This window comes from Aplidium turbinatum, chromosome 3 (genome assembly GCF_918807975.1).
Source record: "Aplidium turbinatum chromosome 3, kaAplTurb1.1, whole genome shotgun sequence".
Taxonomy (NCBI): Eukaryota; Metazoa; Chordata; class Ascidiacea; order Aplousobranchia; family Polyclinidae; genus Aplidium; species Aplidium turbinatum.
In genome coordinates this window covers 17,757,018-17,776,745 of record NC_137474.1, presented here as the reverse complement: position 1 = coordinate 17,776,745, position 19,728 = coordinate 17,757,018, and the positions used below count along the sequence as shown (strand labels likewise).

The following is a 19,728-nucleotide window of genomic DNA, read 5'->3' as shown; positions in this document are numbered from 1 at the left end:
AGTAGAAATATCTCAATCAATGTCCACTAAACGCAAAATATGTTTCGGGGTCCCCCAGGGTTCAATTCTTGGACCTTTACTGTTTTTGATATATATAAATGATTTCTGAAACAGCTTACAACACTCTGAATCTGTAATGTTTGCTGATGACTCCAATTTGTTTTTATGTGGTGACAGTATCACCGAGCTTTATGAACTGGCCAATATGGAAATGTTAAATGTCACAGACTGGCTGGCAGCAAATAGGCTGTCGTTAAATGTAAATAAAACTAAGCACATTTTATTTAACAATAATAATAATACAAAGTGTTTTAACTGCTCCCATACATTATCTGTGTACAATCAACCCATTGAACGTCTTAACACTGTTAGTTTCCTAGGCATTTTACGGAATGAAAATTTGTCATGGAAATCTCATATGATTCACTTGCTACAAAAACTGCGACGAAATTTCGGAATAATCTGCAAGATTAAACCTTTACTAATAATTATAAAAACAAAAAGCGAACATTTTCGGCTAGTCATACAGCCCTTTTCAAGCCTATAAGAAAAAATACATAGGCTACTAAAAGAAATGCTGAAGAATCATATAGTATCACAGCAAAAATATGGTCAAATCTCAACATTTAAGAAACTGTCTCGCTCACACAACTGTCATTTTCAGTTGTCATTTTGTGTGAGCGAGACAGTTTCTTAAATGTTTAGATTTGACCATATTTTTGCTGTGGTACTATATGATTCCTTAGCATTTCTTTTAATAACTTAAGTAGGCTATTTTTTCTTATAGGCTTGAAAAGGGCTGTATGACTAGCCGAAAATGTTCGCTTTTTGTTTTTATAATTATTGTATAATATGCAAAAAATTGTTGCAATACTGTGTGTGATATTGTCTGACACAACAATTTGGTCCATGAATGATGAAACTGATGAAAATTAATAAAATCTAACTTTTTTGTCTTCTTAATCTTTAGCAAGTATACAGTAGTGCTCAACTGATCACAGGTTGAATTCAGGTAATGGGCTAGCTAGTATATCTTGCAGTGTACCGTAGGCTACACAGCATATATTGACTACCTACTGATGCTAAAATAGCAAGAAAAGAGACCCACGATTAGAAGCGCTAATTTGAACGCTCCTACTTGCTTATGTAGTTTACTTTTCATGCGACTGTGCTGCCTTCAATAAAGGTTTGTTTGCAGAAATTTGTTCTTTAAATTCTAAGCAGCTAAAAGGTATGTTGAAGAATACACGCAATTCTCTTTTAACAGAATAAACACTAAAACAGCTAAACGGTTTTGCTCATTTGTCCATATATTAGCCTACCCATAACACTGAAAATTGTCTCAACATTGGCATTAGATACAGGAGTAGACATTGCATACTGGACAACTTTTAACAAGTTAGGTGCAATTTCTTTCTGAAAGAAGTTAGTCCACTTTTCCAGCAATGATCTTAACTTATTAGCCGTATCACGCATGATGTCTATAAACTGACAGTAAATGGCCAAACTTCTACTAGACTGTTAGTTGCTTGGGCTAGTGGCTTTCAATTTGTCAGGTACCTAGGCTGTACACTCCACTGTTGGACTTCGTACTGGCCAAGCCTGGCTTTGGAGAACTTACACTGGGGTAGCATAGTAGGTTTTTTTTCCCAAAGCACCAGACTCATGTGCTTTTAGTCTTTAAGCAGCAGAAGTGTATGATTACTGGTTAATCCGTGGCTATTGGCTAAAATATATTGACAGAATTGTTAACAACAGCAGAATAGTGAACATGTTCACTATCACTATTAGCAAAATAATTTACAGTAAACATTTTCTTAAAATAGTGATTTGTTCATTAAAATAGTGAACATCTGGCAATCCTACAAAATAACCATTTGTCGAAACTGTGTTGCACAAGGGTCAGTGAACACAATTCTCTACCACTTTAAGCAGTATCTTTTAATTTGCTCACTGAAGAAAACTAGCCTTTCAATAATGTTCACTTTTAGTAAGCTTACGTAAAGAAGCTCTCGTAGACAATTTTTAATGACGTTTGTTCTTGTTGGATTTTAACTACTAAAAGCTAAGTGGGGACCAGTAGCGGATCTATAAAAAAGAGTGGGGGTCAGCAGCACATATTTTTAAAAATAAAAACTCGCAAGATCAAATAAGTAATAAAACGTTTGAAAAGAACCAATTGTAGTAAAGCAGGGGTTCCCAACCTTTTTATGTTCTCGTACCACTTAGCCACCACGGATTGTCAACACGTACCACTATTTTCAAAACAACTAATTTGATCCAATATTAAATTATTTGTAACATGATGAATCTGGATGTAAAGTTAGCGAAAGTAGCAAAATTACCAACAAAACATCACAGAGTCCATTACACCACACAGCACAGAACGCATCAGAATAACAAAGAAAAAGACACAACTAAACACAAACACAATACAACTAAATTTAATGAGATTTTTGTTTTTGTTTATCTTTCACCAGTTGATCGATGCGTGGCATAACTTTGCTAATAGCACATCTGAAGTCATGTCCAGGGGCACTTAGTCGGTTTCGATTTTTTGATTTGATGTTCATAAGAATAGAAAATCCCTGCTCGCATTCCCAAGTAGAAGGAAAAATCAGTAGTTGTGGAACAGCGTGGGAAGCTAGCGTTGGGTATGAAGAAGCCATACTAAGCCAGAAGTTTATTGCAGAATATTCTTTACGTTGTTTTTTTGCTGTCTGATCCTCCTGCATGTCTATCAGTTCCTCTTGTTCCCCTGTACCGACATGTAGGTCGGCTGGGTCCACTGAGAAAGGATCTGTGGTGTATGGGCAGCTTGTGGTATCTGGAAAGTAATGCTGCAATTCAGCAGTTAGCAGCGAGAGGTGCTGGGTAATTTCTCTGGAAAAGTCAACACTAATTTCCATTGCAAGGGCTGACAGAAATTTAAACATAACATAGCGCTTGTTTTCCACATTTTTCCTCCATAATTCCACCTTTCGGATAAAAGCTCCCAGTTTTGAAACAAAGTCTACGACAGTGCAGTTTTGCCCTTGAAATGACAGATTTAAATGATTGAAAGCTTCAAATATATCTGACAAATAAACCAATCTTGCAATGAATTCCTCGTCCTCCAGATCGTTTTGAAATTCATGGTCTTTCTGTTGGAAAATAAAAGTAATTCATTCCTCATTTCAAAAAGATGCTTAGTTGTATTTCCTCGAGAGAGCCAGCACACTTCTATGTGATAGAGGAGACAAGTGTGGTCTGAGCCGAGATCTTCACAAAGAACCTTAAACAATCGAGTATTTAAAGCTGATGTTTTAACAAAATTTACGATTTTGACTACCCTGTTCAAGCACATTAACAACTTTGCAGGAAGAACCTTTGTGCAAAGAGCAAACCTGTGTATGAAACAGTGAACACTTATGACGCGAGGTGACACAGCTTTGACATGGGCTTGAAATCCAGACTTTCTACCCAGCATAGTGGGAGCCCCATCTGTCGTACATCCGACAAGATTTCCCCAATGCAGTTCATGTTCCTTGAAAAAATTATCCAAAGAGTTGAACATATCTTTTCCTTTTGATGTAGTGGACACCTCATGATTCAACAATAATTCCGTTTTTACAGCATCGTTCTGTGTAAAGCGGACGTAGACAAGCAGTTGGCAGCAGTTTGTGACATCTGTGGATTCATCAAGTTGTAAGGCAAATCCAAACTTCAAATCTCTTACTCCTGCAATCACTTGGTCAGTGATATCAACTGACATTTCCTCGATGCGTCGTTTCACAGTATTGTTAGAAAGCAATACACTATCCAACTTTGCCACTGAATCTTCTCCAATCAAATTTCTGACTAATATCTTTGCTGCTGGCAAAACAAGTGACTCCGCAATGACATGAGCTTTTTTGTTTTGGGCCACCAGAAGAGATACTTCATAGGATGCCTTCACAATTCCGGCATTATTTCGGTAAAACTGGCCTGTGTGATCCATGCGCTGTCGCTTCACATTCTCCCCAAGTCGCTCAAAATAACTCTTATCTCGATTCATCTTATCTGCATGATTGGACTCAAGATGCCGCTTAAGCAAACTTGGTTTCAAAGCTGCATTTGAAAGGGTTTTCATACAGATCACGCACTGAGGTAAGCTATCTTCACGATGTTGAATAGCAATGAGGCCATAGGCCTACTTAATATAATCTGCGCTATACTTTCGCTTCGACATTTTCAAATATTTAGACAAAAATGTAATGCTGTTCAGGATTCAGCCACTACACGTCGGAAAGCCAACATCAGAATAAATGCAATTCTGCAATTGCACAGACCACATTGCACACGTAATAGTTTCGTCACAGACACCATTCACATTGCACACATAATAGTTTCGTCACAGACACCATTAAGTTCGCACAGCAGCATTGTATTAATAACAATGACAGCAGGGAGCAATATCGACAAAAGTAGCTTTTAATACTGAGTGCAGAGAATTTAGTACGGAAAGAAATAAAAGTGTTGTTCGCATATTTTAGAAACTCAAAATTAAATAATTGTTGCAATAGGCCTACTTTATTTGACAATACTACTACATATCGCATGCAACGGAGAGCTGCTCGCGTACCACCTGAAAAGCTCCCGCGTACCACTAGTGGTACGCGTACCACCGGTTGGGAACCCCTGTAGTAAAGGATCTGGAAGCTTGCCCGCTAGGCTGTGCCAAAAAATGGCAAGGTTCATGGATTTATCCTTAACTTTCTGAAAATTTGTAGTGGACTTTTTTTGAAAATTTGTAGTGACGTCACACGGTCGCGCTGAGCGTTTCTATGGTTACCAGTACCCATTTTCATAAAAATTGTCATATTTCGAAAACCACTGGAGATAAATATTTTTCAAGTAGTCCTAGAATAAAAAGTGTTCTAAGAGCAGATATAAACATGCCACTTCTGCAGCTTTTGATGTTACGTTCATGGTTCAAAGTTCTCTCTCTCTCATAATGTGCCTTCAGTTGGCAGGGCCTATGAGAGGGGGGTACGAGGGGTACGGCGTACCCTTGAGAGCCCAGGCCTGTGATTGTTGGGGGGCCCGGAAGCAACTTTGTAAAAGGTACCATAAAAAAATCCCCTATATCGAGATTCAACTACAGTTTGACCAATCGGAGCGGTGCTGATCAGTGAAGCGTGATATGTTGTTCTCAACAGTCAGTGGAGCGTGTGATTGCGTTTTTCACTAATCAAGGCTAGTGTTTCCAAATTTGGTACTCTGTTTATCAATTTAGAAACAATTTGGTATCCATTCATTAAGTGTGGTTGGCGGCACTGCTAAAAGCTTAGAATGCTGATTAGTCAGAATGGCAATTGAAAATACGAAGCAAATCGGTATAGCCTACCAACAACTAAACTTCACACTTAGGCTAAATTGGAAAGTGCTGATTGTACCTTAACATTTCAAAAAATACCAGACATTGCAGATTCCTTTCTACTAGTTTGTCTCTCAGTCACATGTTCCAATGAACATAACCTAGCTTAAAACTGCATTCATTAAAAACCCTGTTGGTTACAAATTTTTCTGTGAGGACTTATTGGATTTTGTCTCTCAGTCCCATGTTCCAATGAACATAACCTAGCTTAAAACTGCATTCATTAAAAACCATGTTGGTTACAAATTTTTCTGTGAGGACTTATTGGATTCACGCTGACTCTTTTGCTGTTTAAATTTAATGCCTCAAACTAGCTGGTATCTTCCTCAACATGAAATGGCCTGTCATGACGAAGGATTTGAACTGCAACATGCCTGTTCGTACGTAAACCACCACTAGGCCAGTAGCTATAGCCTATCACAAAATTAGCCTACACATTTTCGTTATGTTTTTATAAAAAGCCCATAGCATCTTTTCACATATAAGCTAGGTGGGCAATTGCCCACCTAGTCCCTTCGCTTGCCCCCCTAGCCCTTTCTTTGCCCCCCTAGTTTGAAACTAGGTGGGCAATTTTTAAGACGTACAGTAATTTTTGGTTATAAAAGGTTATCAACGGTTATAAAAGTGATCAAGTAACGTTTTTGATACTCTTCACATTTTGAACTATTATATTTCTTTGGCAGTTAAAGAATGAACAGCTAAATGGAAAGCTTCAGCATACATCTACAACTTATGAGCCTATCTTTGACCTTACCGTACTTAATAATATCGTTAGCCTAGTGTTCCATTCAAGCAGATTATTATCAATGTGTGTTGTGAGTAGGCTACCTCAAATTTTGTGTGATATTTTAAAAGTCTGAATTACCGAAGTTTGTTACCTGATTTTCATCAAAATGAAATACCATGCAGTTCTTTAGAATCATCTAATTCTGCAAAGATTCAACTCACTATAATATCTTAGCAGTTGTGTGTCATATATATCATAGTTGTTTCTTTTTACATTAGTAGCCTACAAGAGACTTCTGCAACTAAATGTTGCTAGATTAAATATTATTAGGCTACATTATTATTTATAAAATATTGCGGGCGGAGATGAATATATAGAAATCAAATAGGTTTCAAAAGTTTAGCCTAAGTATAGCCAAAAGTTTAGCCTATGTCTTTTTACCCACAATTTTCCTGAGAAATCTACATTTTTACTTGTTTTACGCTCGGAAAAAAATGCCTTTTTTCTCATCATTTACTCGCGAAAACTGCCCTTTTTAACATAATTTGCGCGCTAAAAATGCCCATTTTTGAAAATTTGCCCACCTAGTCCCAATTTGTGAAAAGATGCTATGAAAAAGCCTATAACTTGTTCACTGGGAAAATGTAAAAGCTATAATACTATCTTATGTACGGTACCGTACATTAGGATTAATGTGTTCTTTAGGTTGTCTATTGGGAATACTTCAATAACAACTGCTACTTTGAATGATTTCATCACATAGGCCTAAGATTCATGTTGATTTCTACTTTATTGGGTTATCAATAATTACTCCATATGTGTGAGAAAATTACTGTAAAAAAATCTGTTTATACAAAATATTTTAATGGTCATTATGAGAGTTTAATATAAGACAATCTCAAACCTGAGAACGATTTATTCTCAATAAATACTATCATGTAGATTTGGTGAACAACCGCCATGTAAATTATCTGGGCTACTGCAATGGTTTGGTGTAGCCTATAACAGGCATTTCTATTAAAAAAACTTCTTGCAAGCATTCTGAATTGTGACCTTATCGATTCTGTTGGTGGTAAATATTATTGTTGTGTTGGTCAGTCAGAAGTGAACAGTGTAGATTGGGTGTTTTATTCTAATTATGGATATCTTATGAAACCATAGTAGGAATTTAACTGTTGGTGGAGCAAAATGTTTTTTTGATGTTTGCACATTGCTCCGTTGCAACCAACAAAACAACTAGCCTATTGCCTACCAGTGGCGTAGCAACATAGTTTACCGCCCTTGGATTTTTGCACGAAATGCTGCCCCCTTTAACACCGTCGCAAAATCTGATTAAAATTCCACAAAAAAATTGAGATATACTTTGCTGTATTTATCTCCTCCAGAATGAGATCTTTTACCTTTTTACCAAGAAGCTCGATTAATTCATATTGGATACCGTAGCTGGTGAAAAGTAGGAACGTTGTCATACCCTTCTTAGAGAGTTGGGTACCAAAAATCTATTAGAGTGTTCGGTACCAAAAATGTTTCGTAAGTGACTGTATTACAATTTGCAAGGAGTTTTAATTACGCTCTGCAAGATTTCTCTCCATTTATTTTTTTCTTTATTCATAAGAATTTGCATTTTTTTGTCAATTGTTTGATGAGCTTGAAGCCTCAGTGCGAACTCATTCTACTGTATTTATGAAAGCACTGTTTGTAAGCCTCAGTGCGAACTCATTCTATTTATGAAAGCACTGTTTGTGAACTTCTGAATTGTCGTGACTGGAAATGCACGTATTAAGACGACAAACATTTACAAAAGGTTTGAAAACTAATGAAGAATTGACTGGATTGACTGGTAATGTGATTATCGTAATTCGTAACGTTTTAACTTTATTTTCCAGCACTCATTCTTGCAGTTGTTGTTTAGTTCAATGTTCAGTAACAATGACTGTTTGTGACGTTATCATCATGCTCTACTGATCAGCACCACTCTGATTGGTCAAACCATTGCTCAAAGGGGATTTTTTTATGGTACCTTTTACAAAGTTGCGGCCCGGAATTGTAATTTTATAGTTTACTCGCAAAAATGTTTGGTTAAAACCATCCTAAGCGACTAAATTCAAGCATAAAAGTTGTTATTCTTTAGTCCTGAGGGGGGCCCGTAATGTAGCAAGAGGGCCCGGAAAAGTAATTAAGTGCATTGCGCGCAAATTAGGGGCCCAAAGTGGTGATTTAATGCTTACGTTAAAAATGTTCTGTTAAAAGCACCTTAAATTAAATCATAAAAGTTGGTTGTTCTTTTGTCCGGAAGGGCATAGTGTAGCGAAAGCAGGGTTGAGATTGCCTACATTTTCTCACATTTGTAATCACATTGCCGACTTTTCCAGTTAATTGACTTACTTTTACTAAATCTATCCTCACCATTATGTCCGTAGACCCAGTGGCGGCTCGTGCTATGGGGCTGAAGCCCCACCTCAAAGAAAGAGAAGAGGGAAAATATGTTTTTCTCCGTATGTCCGACCCGGTTACTTTTTTCACTTAACCCTTTAATGCCCGGACTACTTTCTACAAACAAAAAAAAAATTTTTTTTGTTTTTTAGTGATATTTGTGACCCAATAAATCCATTTTTATCAAAATTTTTATTTTTTGTGTTTTATATAAAAAATTAAAAAATGTTGCCAAATGGCTACATTGGGCATACAGAAGGCACAAAAATGAAAATTCTTAGATACAAATTGTCCTGTAAATTCGATTGCTGAAGGTCAAAAACCGAAGAAGAAATGTTATATCAGTTCCGTTTGTTTTTATTTCTGACCATCGCAACGAAAAAACAGTATATGGCAAACATAGCAGAGGTCTACAAAAAGGTAGAAGCGACAAAACGAGGACGTTATAACGTGCATGATACCAAAGCAGGACAATCAGTCTAAAATATGGCACGGTCGCAACACCTTATATTTCTAATGGAAAAAATTCAATTCGATTCACAAGCAAGTAGCCTACCGGTATCCTTGAAGTCAGTTGCGGCTTTAGGGTGAGGCAAGTGCTGAGATTGTCGCGTCGGGCCACCTTTACAAGCTCACATGCTTTTAGGCCACCCACGACACTTCCGAAAAATGCCAAGGAAAACATGATCTTATCATTTTTGCTATGCCACAGGACAGCACCATTTTACAGTAATATTCATACCCAAATTTTTGTTGAACATGCTCTCAGAATGCATCAAATTCGAAGTATTTTTTAAAAAATTTCTGGGGGAGGCCTTCCAGGCCCCCGCCGCTGGGTGTCGCGCTTCGCCCGTCGGCGTTCAATATAGCTAGCTACGCTACTAAATTGGACCATTGTCATTGGGGCCCGCAAAACCCTAAGACCGGCACTACATGCAGTCAGCTATTGGAGAGTATCTCGTTCGTCTTTCCCAGTAGCCTACATCCTTCTTGAAGGCATCTTTACAATACGGATTTGTAGGAGCACTCTCATAAGCTTTTTAGTTTCAGCAATAGATGTTATAAAGACACCTTCGTCTTTTTGATGAGCTTAGAGTTTTGATTCACGGACAATATTTACAAACAGCTCATCATCAAAAAACTCTAAAAAATATTCCAAAGGGGTTTCATATTCAGATAGAGACAGAGTATACCCTTGATCCTCCCACTGAACATCCAAACTGGGTTTTTCCACGTATACTGTAGTTTTGTGGTTTTACTGGTTGATCGTTTTGTCGGCTGAACCTATTTCACACTTTTCTCAACCACTTCAACTTGTGGTTGTCTTGTAGTAAAAGGCTCTGAAGATAACATTGATGAAGAAGTATTCCGCATCTTCATCGGACTCATCCTCATACTATGAAATGTTACCAGCGGACACAACTATCCCAATATCTCATCCAACACCAAATCTACATTATTTTCATCAATTGTAAATAATTCAGGCGGCGTTACAGAAAAAGAACTTATCTGCATAAAAGTAAAACAATTCAGAAATTTATTCTATTCCATGGAATTTGGGCTCTCTCTATGCCCAATGTAGCCATTTGGCTACATCAAAATTTCTGGTAACATAACTAAGATTAAAAACATTAACTTCAAAATTAAAGTATTTAGGCAAGTTATTTGTTCATAAGACTTGGTAAAAACACACAAAACTGCAATCATTTCTTCAAATAAACAAATCTGCAGTGCTCTGAAGCTGCCTCATTTTCTGACTATTTCAACTTTTCAATGGTCGCCTCATGACCATGCTTTCTTCGGAAGGGAATTGTGGGTAATTAGTGTTTCCAATAAATTTTGTTGCTTTTATTGTCTTCACAAGAGATAAAATGGTGGATTAAACTATGACATGGAAACATATTTGTTTTTAAAAAAGTAACAGGCTCCCCTCAATTAAGGTGTGCCAATTGGCTACACTGGGCATTAAAGCATTGCGGATCGAAAATTAAAATATTAAAAGTTTCGTTTGGCAACACCTACATTTGCACAAACTGCTCTGCAGCCCAAGATTCTAAATTTCAAGCGCTCTGATTGGCTAAAAATTATCCTTGAAGCTCCACCTCTTTTGGTATTTTACAGCAATTTTTGAATGTGTTGGGGCTGCATAGAAAACAGCCCCACCCAACCGAATAACTTTACAGACTTTTTAAAGTTAGTTTTTATTTCGCAGAATAGCGATGAGCCATGAATATAGAAGTGTTAGTTGTAGAGTTAGGGTATTCATCAGGTTATAGGAAGTGCTAGTCCAGCCTAGGGCATCTCAAAATCACTTGAACCTTGTATGCAACGGCTAGGCTAGTCAAGACTAAGCTCAATACTAGTAAAGTTTGTCTCCACAGCAATAGCCTACTGTTGTTGTTTTTTTAAATTATAGCTTAGGAATACGGTAGGCTACATTAACTTTTAACAAAATTTAAATGCATTTTTTTTAAGTTTGGCGTAAAAACATGCTTAGAACGGTCCAAATTTAATGTAATTTTTTAAATTTTTATGGGGGGTCTCAACAGACCCCCCCCCCCCCCAGTTGTTTGCCTTTGGCAAACTCAGCGACAGGCTTCGCCCCCCGGACTATTTATTGTTGCTCCCACTGCTCACAAACACCACCAGCCGCCACTGCCACTGCGTAGACCCAGTATCATGTAGGCTACAACTTTTACCTCTTCGTCTCCAACTGTTTAGGTCACTACTGGCAGATAACATTGGCAGACACAATTTTTGGTGCAGGTAGTTTTTTAACTGATTTAGACTAACTTTGGAGCGCTGATTCCGAAAATGCAATTAGTTTTTCTCCATCAGGTCAACTTTTTAAGTTATACTTATTGATTTTAACTTTTTTACAATTTCCCTACAAAGTAGCACAAATGCAATAGTTTTAATGCTGTTGTAGGGTTTGGCCTAACTTAGTCCCCTTTAGTGTAGGGATTTGTCTATCTTACGACCCCAGCGTAGGGTTTGGCTGTCTAATTGTCGTAAATTTTGTTAATAAAAATAAAATAATAATTTAAAAGAATATTGAGAGACTCTAAGTCTCTAATTAAAAGAGGATAATTTAGGCTTCTGGCTGTCTAGTCTAGGGGTATGACTTCCTACAAAAAACAAACGATTTAAAAAGAATTAAACATTTTTTATTTAAATCAAAGTTACAAATTCGGGAATTGAAAAAACATCTAATTAATTTAATTTATTTTCAACCAGTGTCAGAATAGCGACATTCTCCAGTTGGGAATTTTTGTTCTCCTCTGTTCAGTCTGTTCGCTTTGCAAGTCTATTTTCGAATGTCTTCATTTTTCAATTCCCCGCTTATTTCATAATGTAGTGCCTTTTTATCAGTAATAGCTTATCGTGAGAATTATTAAGCGAAGCCAGTTACACAATTACATCGCTTCAGAAATACGATTGTGGTGAGCTAATTCTGTGAGAGTGGCATTTCTGGGAAAGCTTGACCTAGATTCCGTGAGAACAGAATTTAGGTTTTGAATTTGCAGCGTTTAAATGCATTTTGCAATTCTGATAAGTTTCGGTTAAATGTTAAAATATAAATTTGTTGCTTAAAACATGGTACATGTTACACACTTCCCTCCTTACGGCAAAATAACAGATGAATCATATTACAATAACTCGGTTATACAAGATGCAACTATGCACAGATGTGTGGTTATAAGATATTTTACAACAAAATTAACAATTGTAGGCTAACAATTAGTAACATAGGGGAAGACGCATGACCCCCCTCCTTACGTGGGATGAGGAGATTAATCGCACACATAAGCAAGTAGATAGGTTAATACATACTGCTGTTGAATTATACTGTAGCAGGGGTAACACTCGTTTATCATAAGAGATAAGTCGATGTCGTATGTTCCCTGGAAGCCCTTTGGCTTAGGACGATATACACAAATTGCAGTTTCAGGGGTAACACTCGTTTATCATAAGAGATAAGGCGATGTCTTAAGTTCCCTGGGAGCCATTTGGCTTAGTAGGCTACGATATAGGCTACAATAATTGCGGGACTGTAATAAGCTACAGTAGTTGCGGTTACAGGGGTAACAGTCGTTTATCATAAGAGATAAGGCGATGTCTTAAGTTCCCTGGGAGCCATTTGGCTTAGTAGGCTACGACAGTAGTTCTCAAACTGTGCGTCGCGACGCCCTGGTGCGTCGTTTCAATTTTCCAAGGGCGTCGCAGAAGAGTTTCATTTTGTAGCTGAATTCAGTTTATCTTATAAAGATGAGGTTAATCCTTTGATTAGCAGTTTCAGTTGTCATCAAAGTTGTTAACTTCATTAAAACCAGGGAAACACGCCCACTAAAGTCAAGAGTTTTCAAAAAACTTTGTGGAGAAATGAATGCAGCGCATCGGAGTTGGCTCTTTTAATTTTCATCCAAGTGGCTTTTGCTTAGAAAATTCTTTGAACGCTTCTACGAATTGGTGGATGAACTTCAGGTTTTTTTGCAGCAAGAAAATAATCCACCTGCAGATTGTTTAGCTCAGAACAATTTCGTATTGAAACTGGCTTACTTTACTTGTGTGATATCTTCGCCAAACTGAACATTTCTATGCAAGGGACGAATAAAAATGACATTTCAGATAAAATTGCAGCATTCGGTAAAAAGCTGCTATTGTGGAAGGAAGATATAGCAAACCTGTCTGGAAGCTCTCGATACTTCACTTTCTTGTCCAATTTGCTTGAAAAGAAAAGTATGACGCTGCCTTCAAATTTGTGAAGCATAATTATTTGGGCAACATTTGTCCAAGCTCGAGTTGAAATTTGCAAAATAGCCTACTTCCCGAAAAATTTATCAAATTACGAATGGATTCGTGATCCTTTCGTCCAACCTAATCCACTGTCTTTTACTGCACAAGAAAAAGAAGCCTACATTGACCTTTCTTGTGACAATTCCCTGAAAAGGATGTTTAAATTCAGGAAATCCGGCAAATTTCTGGATTTCAATGAATGGCGATTATCCAGCTTTGGTGAAGAAAGCACTACGAATTATTATCCCATATGTCACGTCATATTTATGTGAAGCAGGGTTTTCTGCCTTGGCGGTGATAAAAAGCAAATTTCGATCACCAATAAACACTGAAAGAAAAATGCGGGTGGCAATTTCAAAAATTCTCCCAAGATTTAATGAACTTTGTAAAAACAAACAAGCCCACACGTCACATTAAATAATATGCATTGGTTTTTATTGTTGTATCAACAAACAAAACTTTAATAATAAGTTTTCTCATTAACTTTTATTTGCTGGTGCGTCGCAAGTCCAGAAAACTTTTCCAGAGGCGTCGCAACAAAAAAAAGTTTGAGAACTACTGGGCTACGATATAGGCTACAATAATTGCGGGACTGTAATAAGCTACAGTAGTTGCGGTTACAGGGGTAACAGTCGTTTATCATAAGAGATAAGGCGATGTCTTAATTCCCTGGAAGCTCTTTGGCTTATGTAGGCAAGGCAGCAAGGGCTTAACTAATGGCTTGGGTACAGTTTTACCTCTTGTCCAGGAGGGATACAGTTTTACTTCATGCTCAGGAGGATCTATGGGTTGGGTACAGTTTTACCTCTTGTCCAGGAGGGATACAGTTTCACCTCATGCTCAGGAGGAACTATGATTTGGCAGCTGCTACGTTGCTGCGTCATTCTTGATTAAGCATTACGAATAGTTTTAAAATAAATACACAAATATAGTAGGCTATATAGCAGGGGTGGGCAAACTTTTTGTACTGAGGGCCACATTTGAAAAAATGTTGCAGCCGGCGGGCCGCACACTCTCATTACAAAGTAGGAAAATTTACCCGGTGTGCAAATAAACGCATATTCATATTAAACACAATCTTTTTTATTTCACACTTAGTTACGTTTAAAGCTATGCAATCATCATCACAAAAGATGAGACTTGTGCAATTGTTCACAGTTTTTCACAATCTTCTGCAAATTGGGAGCAAGTTTGCTGGTAGATATCCTCATAACACCATGCAAGTTGGTGTCTGTCAGCAAAGACCTGTTCTTCGACTTGTTTATTTTTAAACAAGAAAATGCTTGTTCGCATATGTATGTGGATCCAAACAGTGTCAAAAACTTAGCAGCAAAGTTTTTTAAGTTTAGAAACAAATCTGTCAGACAATGACTTGTAAAAGTCAGGCAGTGAATCTGACTTAAACTTCTCTTTCAAGTCATTATTTGCTTGCAAGTCCAGCAGTTCCAGCTGTAAAGTGTAAATCCTCACGAGCCGAATAAACTTCTGTAGTGAATGGAGAGCTGAGCATAACTGCGGTTCCAGGTTCTTTAAGTCTTGGAACCTTCTGCCGAATTCGATAGCCAAAGTATCCAACTGAACTTTATACTTTGCTGCAAGTTCACCAGAAATGTTTGCTTCTTGCAGCAAATGAAAGTGACAAAACCTGTTGTTACCAGCTTGTCTGAGGAACAATGACAGCTTCATTTAGAATGATTTAACGTGGACGTACATCTCGTGTGCAAATAAACTATTGCCCTGAAGTTTTACATTCAATTCGTTCAACTTTTCCATGATATCAATGGCAGACCTAAAGTCCAACCTCCACTCTTCATCAACTATGTTGGTACTAAAATCACATTGAATGCTTGTGTGTGTTTACGCACTGAAAGTGAAGAGAAAAACACACTCGTAAAGGGAATAATATTTTGTCATGTAACCTGTTTAATTAAAACAATAAGTGATGAGTAGGAGTTTCTGCAAGTGCCGGCGGGCCGCGTAAAATGGTCTCGCGGGCCGCATGCGGCCCGCGGGCCGTAGTTTGCCCACCCCTGCTATATAGGCAGGTGAGTGTCCTTGACTGTTCATGCCCCGCGTCCGGGGAGATAGGCTTGACACTCATAGAAGCAACCATAATAATAATAGGATAGCGGTGAGCTACGCGTGCGCGAAGGTTGTGCGAGACTGACATGGCGTTCATGAGAGTAATGTCTTTGAGGACCAGATATGCTATGTATACAGTTCAAGCATGTTGAGTTCGAGACTATGACAAGCAGTGCTGTTGAGCAGTTCAGTTTATGTCTGTTGACGGATAATGAGCACGACATGAGGCCAGCTTGTAATTCGCAAGCTGTAAAGCAGACGTCTTGAGCAGCTGGATGCTGGATAGACAGTGCAACTGTGGTGCACGTCTGTGTATCTCAATTAGCAGTGCTTCTTGTGTGAAGAAGGCTTGAGTGCGTAACAATGCAACTACTGTGCACGGTAGTGCAGTTTTACGGCGGACATGGGAGTGGCCATGTTGAAAGTTAACGATGCAGCTTCGGTGCATGTAGGCGGCAATGAGGTCAGCCGAGTTGACGTCGTCTGCGCAGAGCTTCTTTAAGTAAAGGCATCTCTAAATAGAGGCATCTCGCGTGGAGGTAAGTTGATGAGAGTCACCGTGTGGTGGCGATAGAAAACTCTGTCGTGTCATCCGTCGTTGTGCTGTAGTCTCTCAAGGTCTCTCGCATCTCATCTAGCAACAACCATGTGGTGAGGTGGCGGATCTGCAAAATTCGATACAGAGTAGCATCCGCAAGATACATAATTACGATATAATAAGTAAAGTACGTACACGGTAGTATAACACAATAACAAAAAATATAGCATAAAATTGTTGAAACCACTAGGCGACATGATTTAGTCATGGCGGCAAATTCCAGCTTATGAGGTTCTAGAAGCTGTTCAAGTGTGAGAACAGGCAGGAAAAATTGATAGACTGTAAGTATGTACAATGTGATACAATACAGGGGATGCAATGTCAGTGAATGAGCGAAGTTATTGAGAACGAATAGCTTAGTTAACGTAGGCTAGGTGAAATGATGAGCACCTAAAATTGTAATAAAATTCAGTGAAAACAGGTGATGATGAGATATCAGTGAATGAACAATGTCAATGAGACATGGCTTAGCTTGAAGTACGGTGTGTAAAAGCGGTAAATAATAGCATAGGATAATGGGAATACTACGTAACATGACGGTGTCATGGCGTAGGCTAAGCTTACGGCTAATAGAATTATGTAACAGGAAAAAGCAATGGTTCAATAAAACATACCGAGATAAAATCGGTAGGCATAAAACTTCTAGCATGTTTTGTAATGGTTAAACAACGTTTGAACGACGTGGGATGAATGGTGCTGTTTAATCGATTTTAGAACGTGGCAGCGCTCCTGCCTTATCAAGAAACAAAAGAAATTACATGGCCAAATGCCAACCAAGCTTTTGCACACAAAGTTCCATATTCAGGGTAAATAACTGTGCATATACTGCAATTTCAAACAAAAGAAACACAGCGGCTAAAATAACTAAACAAAATTTCTCAAATCATGTTAGCTCCTAATAATTATAAAAAAAATGGGGGGGAACGATAACAACCTTATGTGTCCAGGCGGCTTCGCATGATTTCCCCTATCATTTGCCCCAGGGAGTTGCACGAACTGATAGCTTCAGCTGAGAACGTATAAGGGTACCAAAGTGTCTCCTAGCCGGAGTAAAAAGACGCACAAAAATTACGATGGTTGCTTGGGAGCAAAACCACAACGCTTTGCAGAGCGGTGCCTGCACGTCTGTATAAAATAAGATTGGGACGGGGTGTCCTGCAATCTGCGATGCCGAGTGAGGCAAAATAAAAGGAATATTAAAATGAGCTAAAAATTTAAGTTACATTTGACACTGTGAATTTTAAACAAAAAATTACATGGTTATGTTTCCCTGAAAAGGCAACTTGTTGGTAATTACTAATCAGTGAATCTAATTATTCTAATGTGAACGTTTAAAAATATTAAAAGTGGCAAATGGCGGTTTAACATGTAAATAAATTGTTGACATCGGCGTCTAAATGGGCTGTCTGCCGCTGAACAATTCGCTTTATTACTTTCCATGAGCAAACAACAAAAATCAGTTACATTTGACAAGCAATAAATTGCTGGCGTTGCGCTTAAAAAGTACAGTAGGCTACACAAAATCTGACAAAATCTATTGGCAAACCAACGTGTGAAATATTATCAAGTTACATTATTTTAAAATATAGTCATCAGTACGTGCTTTTTTACCTTAGAAATAAAACATTGTAGCATAGCGTACTTACCAGATTTGTCATAGCTAGTTTAGAGAAAATCTTTCTAAACTTACTTGTCTGAGTGGCGCCAAAGTGGGACGCAAATTATTAATTAAGCTTTTATTCATTTTCAACAAGACTTACGTTCAAAGGTCCCCAAATGTGGTAGGCTAAGATTTATTTTACATATGTTAAATTAAAGGTTTAATAAGTTAATTATATTAAGACTGTCTGACTATCTCATAAACTTCTATATTTTTTTTTCCACTAAACCTTATTCACTCATTTGCTGTTCATTTATATTTAGGAATTAATTAAAAGTCATCGTTTTCCCGGACGAGCCCCCAGTGTAGGGTTTGGCCTAACTTAGTCCCCTTTAGTGTAGGAATTTGTCTATCTTACGACCCCAGCGTAGGGTTTGGCTGTCTAATTGTCGTAAATTTTGTTAATAAAAATAAAATAATAATTTAAAAGAATATTGAGAGACTCTAAGTCTCTAATTAAAAGAGGATAATTTAGGCTTCTGGCTGTCTAGTCTAGGGGTATGACTTCCTACAAAAAACAAACGATTTAAAAAGAATTAAACATTTTTTATTTAAATCAAAGTTACAAATTCGGGAATTGAAAAAACATCTAATTAATTTAATTTATTTTCAACCAGTGTCAGAATAGCGACATTCTCCAGTTGGGAATTTTTGTTCTCCTCTGTTCAGTCTGTTCGCTTTGCAAGTCTATTTTCGAATGTCTTCATTTTTCAATTCCCCGCTTATTTCATAATGTAGTGCCTTTTTATCAGTAATAGCTTATCGTGAGAATTATTAAGCGAAGCCAGTTACATAATTACATCGCTTCAGAAATACGATTGTGGTGAGCTAATTCTGTGAGAGTGGCATTTCTGGGAAAGCTTGACCTAGATTCCGTGAGAACAGAATTTAGGTTTTGAATTTGCAGCGTTTAAATGCATTTTGCAATTCTGATAAGTTTCGGTTAAATGTTAAAATATAAATTTGTTGCTTAAAACATGGTACATGTTACACTGTCATTATGAGATTACAACCTTTATTATTACTCTTGCATTACCTTCTAAAACAAACAATGAAAGCAGACAATGCCAAGACAATTGTTTTCTGTGTTAAATGCTAGTAGGTGCAAATCAAGACAGCATAATCAAGGATGCCAGAGCTTGGTTTTTCCACCTAGATCTGGGTTTTAAGTTGTTTTTCTTTAAATTTTGGTAAATCTAGGTTTTTTTGGTTTTCAACTTTATACAGAGCACAAAATGATAATTTAATGTTTTTTGCATCAGTTACTGCAGTCAGGGAGGTACACGATGCTTAAGAAATTTTGTTTGTCGTATCCGGGCTTACACCCGGTGGTTGAAGATTTAGATTAAGTGAACGGGAAGGGAAGGAAGCCAATCTTTGTGTCCACCTTCATCAGGCATGCCTTTAAGTGTCCTGCCACAGACATAACACAGCCGCATGCTCTTGAGCGGTGTCGAACCGGCGCCCTTTCGATTGCCGTTCTAGCTTAAGAAATGATCCAACTTTATGAAAATGTGGATGACTAAAAATAGGAGTAGTAGGCCTACAGCAATTTGTGTTACTGAACATTTAGTTATTGTGAATTTTAGTTATTCTTTTCAACGTTATGTTCAAATGAAAAAGGCTAAGCAGGGTTTATTGCTAAGAACCAAGTTAGTTGTATACCAAACTGTAAGCAGGCACGAGGATTCTCTTCAGCCCGCAGTTTATAACTCACACAGCAAAACATTTAGTTCAAAAGTCAAAACTAACCTTAATGGCTAGCCTATATACTCATACATCTAGGCAGTTTTAGAAACTTTAGTTAAACATACACTGAACCTTGCTAGCTAGACACTTTACCATAAAGGCAATTTTGAGCCAAAATCTTTCCTGTGAGCCCATATAGGCCTACCAAGCTCTTGTTTTTGTATATAGTTACCGTATATTGCAGATTCTATTTGAATAAGACCTTCTGATGATCCGTTAGGCGAAAAAATTTGTACAGGCTTCAGATAGTAATAACTATATTTGATTTAATTCGCTCTGCTTTG

General features: G+C 37.6%; 1 protein-coding gene across 1 annotated transcript; it reads right to left on the bottom strand.

Annotated features, from left to right (window-relative positions):
- Positions 1 to 2,740: 2,740 nt before the first annotated feature.
- Positions 2,741 to 4,036, bottom strand: LOC145766598 (zinc finger BED domain-containing protein 5-like). Its single transcript, XM_082578316.1, has 3 exons — positions 3,332 to 4,036; positions 2,979 to 3,143; positions 2,741 to 2,827 (listed from the first exon to the last, which is right to left on the bottom strand). The coding sequence occupies exons 1-3, from the start codon at positions 4,034 to 4,036 to the stop codon at positions 2,741 to 2,743; spliced, it is 957 nt and encodes a 318-aa protein (XP_082434442.1).
- Between the last annotated feature and the right edge of the window lie 15,692 nt (positions 4,037 to 19,728).

Excerpts from the sequence above, each read along its gene's own strand:
- LOC145766598 (XM_082578316.1), bottom strand. The coding sequence starts at position 4,036 with ATGAATCGAGATAAGAGTTATTTTGAGCGACTTGGGGAGAATGTGAAG. Across the intron at positions 3,144-3,331 it reads TGTTAATGTGCTTGAACAGG|AAAGACCATGAATTTCAAAA; the intron begins GTAGTCAAAATC and ends ATTTTCCAACAG. Across the intron at positions 2,828-2,978 it reads TGGGAGCTTTTATCCGAAAG|ATACCACAAGCTGCCCATAC; the intron begins GTGGAATTATGG and ends ATTACTTTCCAG.